Raw genomic sequence first — 13172 nt, 5'->3', positions numbered from 1 at the left:
ACTGCAATCTCCCCTGCCCTGCTAAAAGTAGTGAAACTAACTTAATCTTCATTGAGGGCTTTTAGAATTAGCAACTGTATACCCCAGCTATCAAGCTGAAGGGTTGAGACCCCAGTCTGACACACAGAAACCCTTTCCAGTGTCAGGGATACAGTGTGTTACTGTGAGCCGCTGTGCACGTCATCCTGCTAGCAACAATACACAACACCCACTACTGAGTTCCCCAACGCGAGTCACATTTCACACAAAGTGTCAGTCAAAAAGGGGTAAAATCTGGGCCTAGAGTGTTCATTACACACCGTATCCATTCCATAGTCATATCTCCCTTAGAATCTTCCTTTCTCTAATGCACTAATGCACACACACACACACACACACACACACACACACACACACACACACACACACACACACACACACACTGTATTAGGTTTGCAGGTTCTCTCTTCTCTACCTGAGGCTGACAGAATGTCAAACGTCCAGGTCACAGGGGAATGCAAATCCTATCGACTCTCATTTTTCTCCTCGAATAGCCTCCCGTGTCGGGCCATTTAGCATTGTGTACATCACTTTGAAAAGCCTGAACAAGTGCACAGCTGTCAGGAGGCTTCTCGCTCTTTTACTGCAAAAGCTGTTCAGGGGTCAGAGAGCAATTGAGATGCTTCTCATCTTCTCAAGTGAGAGGTCTTCACATCCTTGTCCTGGAATACTTCATCGGGATCTTAACCTGTCTTCTCATCCTAGTCCTGGAATACTAGAATACTTCACAGAGATTCCACGATGTCTACTTAGTACTAGAATACTTCACAGATATTCCATGATGTCTACTCATCTTAGTACTAGAATACTTCAGAGATTCCACAATGTCTACTCATCCTAGTACTAGAATACTTCACAGAGATTCCATGATGTCTACTCATATTAGTACTAGAATACTTCACAGAGATTCCACGATGTCTACTCATCTTAGTACTAGAATACTTCACAGAGATTCCATGATGTCTTGTCATCTTAGTACTAGAATACTTCACAGAGATCCATGATGTCTACTCATCCTAGTCCTGAAATGCAGAGACTTATTCATTCTAGTGCAGGAACACTTTGACATCCTAAAAAGATCTTACTACCAGTCTGTAAGAAAAGTTACCAGTTAAGCGCCTAAACTCCAAATTAGTTCCATGACGAACTACAGAGAAGTAAAGGGGGATGAGGTTAATTCCAGTGTGTTGCTGGTTCATCATCTCAGCTTATACCACACGACACTGTCCTGCATATGCTGTACATCTCATGCTTGCTGCCCTTTCTTGATGATGGAAATTTAATTAGATACTTATTTCCACCATCAATAATTAAACCATAGTGAAGCCATTGATGTCCCAGTTTGGCTCTTACAGAAGAAGGAAGTGTTTTCTGCTTGGTCCTGCACTGAATCAATTATATATATTAATGAAATTCTGGAATTATGCTACGTTATAGTTGGGATACCTTTACGATGTCCAATGGAGAACCACAATCAGACAGTGTGAAACACTTTGGGTCGCTTTTGAGCTTGGGCCGTCGAAATCCACAAATCAAGATAAAAGTGTAGCAGGACAGGAAAGGACAGAGTGAAGGACGCAGTGTGGTGTATCTTACCAGCTTACCTCGCCAGAGGAAATGAGTTCCACCTTACCCACAGGCTACACTGAACAAGGTTATGACCCATGTCTGTCTGGGCCCAAAAATGGTTCCCATTTGACATTTAGTTCCCTCTACAGGGTGTAAATATGATTAGCTGGCCGTAAGTCAAGCATAGAGCTCTGTCAAATTCTACAGCAATGTAAGTTGTACTGTGACACAGACTTTCATGGTCAAAGAATGTCAAAACGCACAATAAAAATCAGAAGTAACAGTTACCTGACATTCCACAGACAACAAGGTAGCACAATATGAGCACCAAAACCACAGTGTATCACTACAAGGTGCTTCGCTCTGCCTTAGAGCACATTAAAGGACACAGGTAAACCCACAACATGAAGAGATTAAAGACTGGATTGCTTTCACCAAAATTGTTTTAGGTTTGTTGAATTCTGAGACTGTTACGATTCTCCAAGGCTCTCTGACACTCAAATTGAATAAATGAGATGGATAAACACACAGAGAGCACGGCATAAAACAACAACAACATCTGTGATTGGTTAGACTTTTGCGCATTTTACAGCCTACTGCAAAATCAACACTGCAACAATAATGCACTGTTCTTTTTAACACAGTTATTCTTGTAAGAATGAAAGCATGATTTTTTACATGACTGTAATGCTACAACATACACATTTTGTGTGTGGAGGTGGATCTCATTTAACCTAGTCTGATTTCTAATTTTATCTGACAACACAGCAGGGCATGTGCAGACATGCAATCTTCAATAGTACTCAAATGCACTTTATTATTGTCAAGGGTGTTAAAATGGACTCTGGACAGAGTATTAAAATGTGTTATGCTTTAATTACCTGTGCTGTCTTAAGTGCACACTTTATTGGACCACAAATCAAGTCGTTATAAGGTGGCAAGTCAATTACCTAAAAAACAGCATAATCACACAGTTTTGCTTAAAAGGAGGTTTCAGGGAAATATTTCAGTAATCCTCGAGTCCTTACAGATCTTGTGCAATTTCGGCCAATATGCAGAAAGAGCCTTGTTCATTTGCTTCAAATGTTAGCGATTGATTTTCTGCGCCCCTTGGGAGAAAAGATTGTGTTTCATTTGCTGTGAGCGCTACAGGCATTTGAAGGCACACAGGCTAAAAATAGCTCTGGTGTAGCCGTGTCTTCAGGAAAGGCTGTGCTCAAGTCATTATGACAAGGAAGGATGGATCGCTGTTGGACTCTCCACCGCACAAAGCCGTATCAGTCAGCAGAGAAGCAATCAGAGCATAATGACTTTAATGGCAGGAGGTTGCAGCTATATGCTTTGCTAGTGCTCTTTTACGTGTAATTCAATTTAGCTGGTGCGTTTTAATGTTGCATCAGCAAAGAGACATAATGACACAGAATATTGTGTAGAAGGCTTTGTTCTAGGCAGCTGAATTCTGAATGAATGAGTTTTATGAGTGGACTCTGATTGAAGAGCATACTAACTTAATCTCTGGCAGATGGTCGCTTTAAACCTGTTCCTTTGAATGCTATGGAGATAATGCACCAGCATTATAATGCCCTGCCAGTGCAGTATGGGTCACAAAGCCATGTCTGCACGCAATCCATCAAAGACAGTCTACAGGTCAACAAAGGCCTGATGAGTTCATATTACATTGTGTCAACCAGGAAACAGAACCAAATGCAAAAAAATGCGAGCAAACCTCACAAACTGACCGATAAATGCTGCAAACACAAAGCACGTACGGCTGTCACGATCCCAAGCCCCCTCCTACACCAACACTACAGCACTACAGCAACAAGCGTGACAGTTGTATGGCTACAGGCAGGTGGAGGTCCTCTCAGCAGGCTCCTAGCAGACCTACAAGTCGTCGCTGTGCCTCTAGACGTCTCCCTGATCCATTCTGACAGGGTTAGCATTGCAGGGCTGCTCGGCCGCAGCTAAAACACACCCATTCTGGATATGGACCAATGAAAGCTTAGCCACGCAGGAAGTGGGTGGATGGGAGTGGGCGGAGGGGGACTAACCCCTTTGTTTGCAGTCTGATGGCCACGTGGCTCTAGTCTTAATGAAGGGTTGCTTCAAGCCGCGGCCTACTTTCATTTTTAATCAGTGTCGCTTGAAGTCATCGCACGGACTACTGAATGTCTTGCAGCTGTGAGTCCCTATGCCCAGCGTTTCAATGTGCAGACAGCAGGTTCAAAAACATTGTGCCAAACCTTGATTAGCGGTATTTCCTACTGTGAGCGGTGATATTTTGTGTTTTGAGGAGAAAAGCTCCATTTTTCTATCATGACCGATAGATTTTAGCATTTCCACAGCTCAGTAGTTCCCATTTCACGCCCCAGGATTAGATTTGAGTCAGATTAGAGATCCACTATTTGGTGGTCCACTAAAATGAGCGAGAAGTGAAAGACGGAGAGGGAAGTGAGCTAGCTCTGGCAGGACCAGTAGAACAGATGGTCAAGATGCCTCTAGATGGCTTTCAAGAGGTCACCACTGAGTTGACCACCACTGCTAATATACAGTGCCATAGTGATGCAATGGACAGGCATATGTCCTCAGTTAGCTGTCACTTATGCCATTTCCATATGCCACTTGGGTCCTATTACGATTGTTGATCATGGCAAAGTCATGAATCTCAACTAGAGGGACGAGCCAAAGAATTCTGCTGAGATGCAATTTCATTCCCGTTCCGTTTTGTCATGCAAATGTAGTAAAGAAAAAAGCCTTCCAGAAAAAAATGACTCAACGCTGGTGATTCCTCTTGAATTGTTGGTTTCCTCCACTCCATCATCATCCATCACCTATCCTCCAATTATCTGGCGCACGCAGTAGTCAGAACCTCCCCCCAAACCTAAGCCTGTAAAATAGTGCAGCAGCAGAGAGCTGTAATCAAATCTAAACAGGTGGGGAACAGCAGCTGTAGTAATTCACCACAGACTGTAGGTATTGGGGCTTCTTTGGTGTAATGTATATTAAGGTGGTGTTAAGGATGTTTAGTAATTCACATTAATAGTAAATGCAAATGAGTGGATTTGGTATGCCAACCTTTTCTAGTAATAAACAAACAGTACTGCCTCACATTCCTGTGTCTCAAATTGTAGCACCTGAAAATAACTACAGGTTTCCATCCTGCACTGCAGGAGATTGTCATGCTTCGAGATTAATCTGTACCAAAGATCACACACCACACTTTTCAACAGTATCAATCAGTAGAGCCGAGCGCGAGCCAGCAGGTGCTTTGCCACGCTGTGTCCGTAAGATGTACCTGGTATGGCTTACCATCCATCCACAGACCAAGCATAATCAACCCCAAGACAACTAACCATCACCAGCCCTCATCCACCTACAAGATACTCATTATCACCAACCTACAAATGATTTACCACCAATTCAATAAACACGAAAATCAGTCAGCTTTCCTGAAAAATGGCTTTTGAGTTGTCAAAACTAAATATATGTGTTTCATTGTGAGATCTATTTTTATCCGCAGGGGTGGAAAGCTTTGAAAGAATTTCCAACCAAAGACACAAACTTTGCTGCATAATCAAATGAAAAAAGTCTTAAATGGCTTCGTAATGACACTGCTGGCTGACAGCGAAGTTACGTGTATGTGTTTATAGCAGAGGTCTAGTTTCATTGCAGAACAGACAGGTGATTCCCCACAGACACATCACCTGATCTCAGACCAAACTTGATATGGTTTTAATTACCACACCACCCTTAGTGCTACCCCCATCTGACTAACAGGACTGACCTAAACGCACTGCTTTTTCACTAAAGCAGCACATGTAACCAAAGAGGCTGGACTATATAAATAAGTCATGCCATCCTTTCAAAGGCAGCCATCCAGAGGTACACTAACTGAACTGGTCTCCTTAGCTCCCCCTCCTTCCACTGACCACCCCCATCCTGACAGCCCCCAAATCTGTCCCAAGAGCTCTCATGTGGGGAGTAGGAGGAACACGGCACCCTGTGTCTGGAGCTGCAGGGACCTGGGGGAGTGAAACTTTGCACCCTTGCTCAACACTGTCCTCAAATGTATCAATAACTCCCCACAACAGTGCCCATGTTATCAACCCATTATCTCATTAGCTCCAACACACGTACATACACACATACACAAACATACACACACACACACACACACACACACACACACACACACACACACACACACACACACACACACACACACACACACACCTTGAGTGTCATATTATCTTACAAAATACTATTACACTGCACACAAAAACATCTTCTACTACCAAATTGACAAATGTATGCAGTGCACTTAGCACATTGCACACTATGGTAAGGAAATGAGAGAAAACACATGGATTCCTGGTGATGAAAACCAGTGGCACCAAAACAGAAAGCAGCTAAGAGGCATTTTCAAGAGGACCCTTTCAGACCAGGGCGCACGGCCTTGTTTCGGACCGGGCCGGATCAGACCAGGGCGCACGGCCTTGTTTCAGACCGGGCCGGATCAGACCAGGGCGCACGTCCTTGTTTCGGACCGGGCGGTATCAGACCAGGGCGCACGGCCTTGTTTCGGACCGGGCCGGATCAGACCAGGGCGCACGGCCTTGTTTCGGACCGGGCGGTATCAGACCAGGGCGCACGGCCTTGTTTCGGACCGGGCCGGATCAGACCAGGGCGCACGGCCTTGTTTCGGACCGGGCCGGATCAGACCAGGGCGCACGGCCTTGTTTCGGACCGGGCGGTATCAGACCAGGGCGCACGGCCTTGTTTCGGACCGGGCGGTATCAGACCAGGGCGCACGGCCTTGTTTCGGACCGGGCGGTATCAGACCAGAAAACCCCCGGCATGGCCGGCGTGTGCAGTAGTGAAGCGGCTGGATTGAACAGTGCTCTCTCCTCCGCTGCTTCCTCTCACGCTCCTCCTCCTCCTCCTCTCCGTCAGTGTCACAAGCTATAGTGTATCAGGCTGGATCAATGGGGCCATTAAACTCAAGAAAACCATCAATCACCTCTCGTCTCTCCGTCTTGCTCTGCCCCGCGCGCGCTGTCTCCACGGCCTCTTTTTCTCTCCATCTCTCATTCTCCCTCTCCGCTTGTCTCTCCATCTTCCCCACACTTTCACTTCTGCTTTGTGCTTGCCAGCCACTCTCTCCGTCTCTCTCTGCTCCGTTCCTTTCTGGCCCAGCTTGTGTCTGAACCAGACCTGTAATTCATCACCGCTGATCCCAACGCATTACGCCTCCTTGCAGAATTTTGATCAAAGATTCCTCAAATTGCTAACGTTTCCATGCCCGATTCTCAGGCCGCCATCGGGCCGTAACTCTCTGGTGCTGGTTTTGAATCAGTACGCATTTTGGTTTGCAGTGGCTCATGTCAAAAACGCACCCAGGACGATCACATGTACTGCGCCGTCACTGTCGTGTACCGTGTCTGGGTCTGAGAGGACCGTGGAGTGGGGAGAGAGGTTGTGCGTCTGTGACATGAACACGACTGGATCACAGCCTTACTTACTCCCTACGCCTTTAGCAGAAGGTGCGGTGATGCATCTTCAGTATCCACCTAAGACGCAGGCAAGACGCTGCCCAAGCTGGAAACGAGAGCTTGGGTCTCCGTGCACTGTGGAGCACAGAGAGAAGTGCCGATGCAGCAGAGTTCGGGCCGGCCCGCGCTACATGAGCGTGTGACAGAGGGTTCTGCTTGGGAACCAGGAGAAGATTCATCATGTTTGCACGCGCGCTTCAAATGCGTTCCGGGGGCTCGTGCGGAGTGGTGTCAGGGCCCGCAGGTGTAACGAGTCAATTAGTGAGACTCAGGAGCTGACATCTCCATACGCTGCACACCACTGATGTGTCAGCGCAGCCAATTACAGACACACATCTTACTCCACTCTCCCGGCCCTGCCCGGGGACAGCTAAACAAGCCCCCCCCCCCCACCCCCCCCCCCCCCCCCCCCCCCCCCTCACCGCGAGGTCAGGACAGCAGCTCACTAGCACGAGAGGCACATCGGCACAGCGGCGAACGCTGCGATGCTACGGAGGTGCGTCTGATTTCCGAGGCCTTTATAGTGAGAGGCAAGGAGCCCACAGTCAGCCATTGATTTTACTCTGACAGTGGCATAAGGGCTGCAAATCGATTAGCAGGAAGCTATTTGTATCCTCATTAAAACGGTGTTCATGAGGCCACGGGTGACTTGCAGAGTGGGGTAAGACTTTTACACGGGCTTCTTTTGTGGAACCACCCTCGAAAACAATCTATCTGCATCTAGAGCAGGGGTACTCAACTGGCGGTCCGGATCCGGACCCGAACGCAGTCCTGTCCGTACCCAATCTCATTCCCCGCTCAACAACTTACGTTCGCCACCCCGGACCTCAGGTCGCAGGTATCTGCCAAAATTGGACCGCGGACAAATTTAGTTGAGTACCCCTGATCTAGAGCCTAAAGCCAAGTCACTTTTCCCAACCACACACCATGATCCTGCCTCCGGTATAAATGCTGGAAGCCTTACATTGTGAAGACACTGAGAGACAGTCTGATGCTTGATGCAAGACAATTTTACAGCAGGGTTTAATGCTTTACAGCAGGGTTTAGGACACTCAACAACCACATGCAACTTCCAAAAACACATGAAATCCACGTAAGGCAGAAAGACTCTAATGTTTAATGTCATGTGGTCTATTTCCATAAGCATACTACATAAATTTGTCTTCAATTAAGTCACTCATTCCCGAGTTGAATTACTGAATGTCCTTTGTCATAATTCGTACCTTTGCTATGAATAGCCACTGTAGTCTGTCCAAACATAATGCCTTCTCAGCTGATATAGATTACTCCCAAATATGTTGCTAATATCTTGTAATCCACAAGGAATGATGTGTTGCATTCTTTACACAGTAAGTTTCCATAATAGTAGCACATGAATGAAGCACATTAATGAAGCACATGCTCTTTTTTTACTGATGGAGGCTACTTATTAAATGATGATGACGGAAGATTGCTACTTATTAAAATCCATAACTGGGAGGGGGGGGGGGGGGGGGTGATAGCTGCTGAATTGTAGTGTAATTCTCCTTCCTGCCTCTCCGACAGGTGCTGTGAAATTGCAGTGTTCAGCTGGGAGCTGTGCTACCTGCCACAGCCCGTGATTACACCTCCACTGTTATGCAATGTCTGTTTTATTCCTCAGACAGAGATCATTGTTAGAGGTTCTCCTGTTCTCTTTACCCCTCTCTCTCTCTCTCTCTCTCTCTCTCTCTCTCTCTCTCTCTCTCTCTCTGAATCCTTCCCTTAGCACCATACCTCATAATTTATAAAAACACTGGAGGCCTGCATACGGTAACCTGCCCAGGGAGCAGTTAATGCATGAAGTATTAAAGAGGCTGGCTCTCTCTACAGCTGTCTGTGTATGTCCGGAAGGACCAAAACACCAAGCAGCACAATGTAGTGCAAGAGAGCACAAACAGGAGCCTGCGGTTAACTAGTATGATCAATAATGCACCGGGTTCAAATTACCATCATCGTTCCAAAACACCTCAACCATGTTACCTGTGCCGCTGTGCGGCCACCGTGAGCAACAACCAGATCCTCGAGACCATTGGCAACACAATACGCACTGGTTGATCAATATTTTAGTAGATTGGTAACAGAAGCAATAGCTCATCAATAATGCCTCATCCATGTCAGGTCTGCATTCGTTTATGATTGGGGGCAGGGGGGCGGTGTGGGGGGAGGGCAGGGGAGGGGTTCTCCTGACAAAGACGCTCCGAAAGCAGATATGGTGTGTTTTCTTTAACCCAGTGTGCTTGGCAAGACAGCAAAAGCTGAGGCTAAATTGGTCTGGGGGGCTTTTGGCATATGAGTGGATGTCCTGTCTGCTTTGCCGCACAAAACAGGAGAAATCAGTCCGACTCGCTACGGAGTGACACGTTACGAGCCGAGGCCGGAGGAGCCGAAAGAGAGCGCGAGAGAGAGACACAAGAGGGACGGCGTTACGGACATGACAGGGTTACAGTCCCAGCGTCTCCTTCTAACCCCTTTCTTCTCATTCATAGAGGTGCAGTAATGACACCACATTACCACTGAAAGAAGCCTTACTAATGATACCTTCTTCTCCCTCTCTTTCTCCCTCTCTCTCTCCCTCTCTCTCATCTTCAGGGCTAATTCAGATATCGCCGACGTCCTCTGAGAGAAAGGACGGGTCCTGGTCTCTGCGTGCTTGCAGGGTACGGGCGGCGACTCACCGTCTTTGCGGTGGTAGGTGATCTCCACCTTGCGCTCCTCAGAGCCCATCAAGGCCTGTGCCACCTGGGCGATGGCGTGCCGATTGGTGCCCTCTCCATGGAGGAAGTCGCACGTGCAGGGCTTCTGCATGACGTCCGGCCGGGAGAAGCCCGTCATCTCGCAGAAACCATCATTACAGTAGATGATGGCGCAGTTCTGCACACGTGCATTCGCTATGATGAACTTCTTATCTGCAAAGATATTAGGAAAGAGAAGGAGACTTATACCCAGTGTCATTGTTAGTTGCCTGGCTATTTTTCCATTACTTCTTCAAAGAACATGTTTGGAACTGTAGTCTCTGGCATACAATTATACAGGACATTTATAAAAAAAAGTACTTTTTTAAGTACTTTCATGTTTTTCTTTTTTTCTGAGGGCAACAATGTGAAAGGGAAGAGAGAAAGTTTTTTGAACTTATATTGGATATGGGTTATGATCAATATTTCATTAAACATTTTAGCATTGGAGTAAATGAGATGTTTCACAGACCATAGCAGGGATAATAACATGTGACAGCTGTCATACACAGACTGGCCGTGCCTGAAATTAATGTCCATGATATATTTTCTTAGTCCAGCATTCCAGATGATCCTGATGCTACTATTGCTGTATTATACCGTATGTATATGTATGTGTATGTGTGTGTGTGTCTAATTTGTTGTGGACAGATGAAGTAACTACAGAAATACCACTACATTGAAATGGTCAACAAAACACACATCACCCCTAATCTTCGTTAACACTTTGATTAAACATAAAATACTTTCAGACATTCTGACAAATGTTTGAGAAAACATTTTTTTTTTTCATTTTGTTTTTTCGTTCTTTATGGGAAACGATGAGGCTTTTGTTATGGGGTGGGGGGGTGCTTAGCGTTCTGTTGACATATTTCTTCATCTACACTACCAGAAATTGCATCGAATCATAAATCGCAACCTCGCAAACTCACACCAACATCCGCTCACGCTACTTCTACATAACTTCTGACTACAGTTAGACATTTGAAATATCACATTATGAAAATGAACGTAGAAATATGAGGCTGTTAGTCCTGGTCGTAGTCTTACGGCACCTGATGGTCATTGTCTGCTTTGTTTATCTGTCCTGCTTCCTCTCTTAGATTCCATACGGCGACTGAACTGTAATATTATTTAGAATGCCAAACAATTGCATTAAATTTTGGTTTATTTTCAATTTCATGGTGTGTTGACAGATTTTTCTTTCATGCAACGAAACTAGCCAGCCATAAACGTTTCCAACTCTGTTAACATAAGGTGCACTTTCAAACCGACAATTCTTCTCGTGCAATTTGTATTAAAATGTTACAGAACGTTGCTTTATTTTAATACTCACTCTGCCCCTCGAATTTCCGTATTATTATTCCTAGAAACGTGTTTTGTGGCGCGACGTGACCTCTTCTCACAGGCATGATTAGAAAATCTTCAGCTGGTCAGGTCCGAAGACGCTTGTGATCCGAAAAAGTTAACGTCGAATGTCACTCGTTCTGTAAGAAATCATACTCGTTTCGCACAACCTCTCCACTTTCATTTGTTTGGTATTTGTTTGTGGTACTTTAGCACGGTGTTAGACAGCTGCATAGCGTATCCTTGGTTGAACTCTTCGCCGACACCGAGAGAAATCGTAGAGCATAAGGCGGGTTAGTTTTAGTTTGAAGACCATCGCTTTCTGCAAATGGATCAAGTCCCGCCGTGCTGAGCGCGAATGGAAGACAGCAGACCATCTGACGGGGCTGGAGATGCTCTAAGGACTGAGAACACACCGCGCCGAGCTTTGCCACCTCGAGCGAGACTAAGCATGTAGTTGAAGGATCTTAGGTTCACGGCGCACGTTTCGTCGTTAATACGTAGGGAGGGTCAGTGGTTGCTCTCGTGACACGGCATGTGGCTGTTTTCCACTGAGCAACATAAGTATTGCCTGCAGACACAAAAAATGAGCACGACATGTATCACATTAAACTAACCCTAACACTATGGAGGAAAAACGAAGACACGATGACCCGATGTGGGTAGCTGCGCGGGGTTATCGTGGGATCGACCCTGAGAAAAACGTTTTGTGATCTGTCCATGGTCCTGATCTTTCAGCTGCGTTTGAGCGTGCATTTCGGCGTTACAGGCTTATACGCGGGTCAGACCTACATTCTCTGAACCTTTAATGCCCATAGGTCGAGTCAACACGGTACATATTTAGTGAATGGGTTGTTCTGCAGGCATTAATCCATATATGCCCAGCCGACAGCTCATCTCCCTCTCTGCTACTGCTGTTGTTACCGCGCTTAAAACATGCAAATGTGTGCGGAGTAGGAGGTCTAACTGACTGTAACATCTGTCCCAGTATTTCAAAGGGACTCAACAACCATCTGCTCCATTCAAAAAAGTGGACTGAGCGAAACAGGATGCAAACAACAGCCATCTTTATTGTAAGACCTTGTTCTTATCGTTGTGGCTGCAAATAACATTTTAAGTTTGTTTGAATGTTAACCAATAGATTACAAATGTGTAAGTGTCTAGAATAAGAGTCAGATTGCTTATATTACCTGATATTGTGTGTTTAGAATGCCTATATATGGGAGAAATGTTCGAGTGCCTTTTAAATGTAGATTACAACTCAAGATGATGAGTGATATACTGTATGTATGACAAACCATGTCAGTTTAATTCTTGATAGTTTAACTACAACTGGAGCTCACCCCATCTTCTGAACATGCAACCCTGTTGTAATCATGCAACCCTGTATCACGATACAAACAGCCTGAAAATATGATCAGAACATTTTGCTCATTAGTATTTGTATATTTACTAGATGTTCTCTTGAATACGTTTGCTATTCTTTCTCACGTCAGCAGACACAGGACGAACCTCAGAAGGACATGGAGCTGGTGTTACATTAGAATGGAAGTGGCTGTTCTACCAGCCAAGCCTGTTAACACAACATGGAAGGAAGACCGTGCAGACGTAGGTCTCCCTGATGCGTGGAGAGGAAGACCGTGCAGACGTAGGTCTCCCTGATGCGTGGAGAGGAAGACCGTGCAGACGTAGGTCTCCCTGATGCGTGGAGAGGAAGACCGTGCAGACGTAGGTCTCCCTGATGCGTGGAGAGGAAGACCGTGCCGACGTAGGTCTCCCTGATGCGTGGAGAGGAAGACCGTGCAGACGTAGGTCTCCCTGATGCGTGGAGAGGAAGACCGTGCAGACGTAGGTCTCCCTGATGCGTGGAGAGGAAGACCGTGCAGATGTAGGTCTCCCTGATGCGTGGAGA

At 46.0% G+C, this 13172-nt stretch overlaps 1 protein-coding gene across 3 annotated transcripts in view; it reads right to left on the bottom strand.

The window, feature by feature from the left end:
• LOC143512505 (potassium voltage-gated channel subfamily H member 7) overlaps window positions 1-11993 on the bottom strand; it is a 43442-nt gene extending 31449 nt beyond the window's left edge. For all 3 annotated transcript variants that reach the window (XR_013130475.1, XM_077002896.1, XM_077002897.1), the window contains exons 1-2: window positions 11250-11993; window positions 9857-10087 (exon numbers count right to left, since the gene is read on the bottom strand). Coding sequence is in view for 2 of the 3 variants with exons in the window: in XM_077002896.1 (XP_076859011.1) it covers window positions 9857-10087; window positions 11250-11325 (307 nt within the window). In the remaining variant the exon portion in view is untranslated. The remainder of the gene's footprint in view (window positions 1-9856; window positions 10088-11249) is intronic.
• Between the last annotated feature and the right edge of the window lie 1179 nt (window positions 11994-13172).

This window comes from Brachyhypopomus gauderio, chromosome 4 (assembly GCF_052324685.1).
Source record: "Brachyhypopomus gauderio isolate BG-103 chromosome 4, BGAUD_0.2, whole genome shotgun sequence".
Taxonomy (NCBI): domain Eukaryota; kingdom Metazoa; phylum Chordata; class Actinopteri; order Gymnotiformes; family Hypopomidae; genus Brachyhypopomus; species Brachyhypopomus gauderio.
The sequence above is the reverse complement of the archived record's forward strand: the minus strand, read 5'-3'. Positions and strand labels throughout refer to the sequence as shown.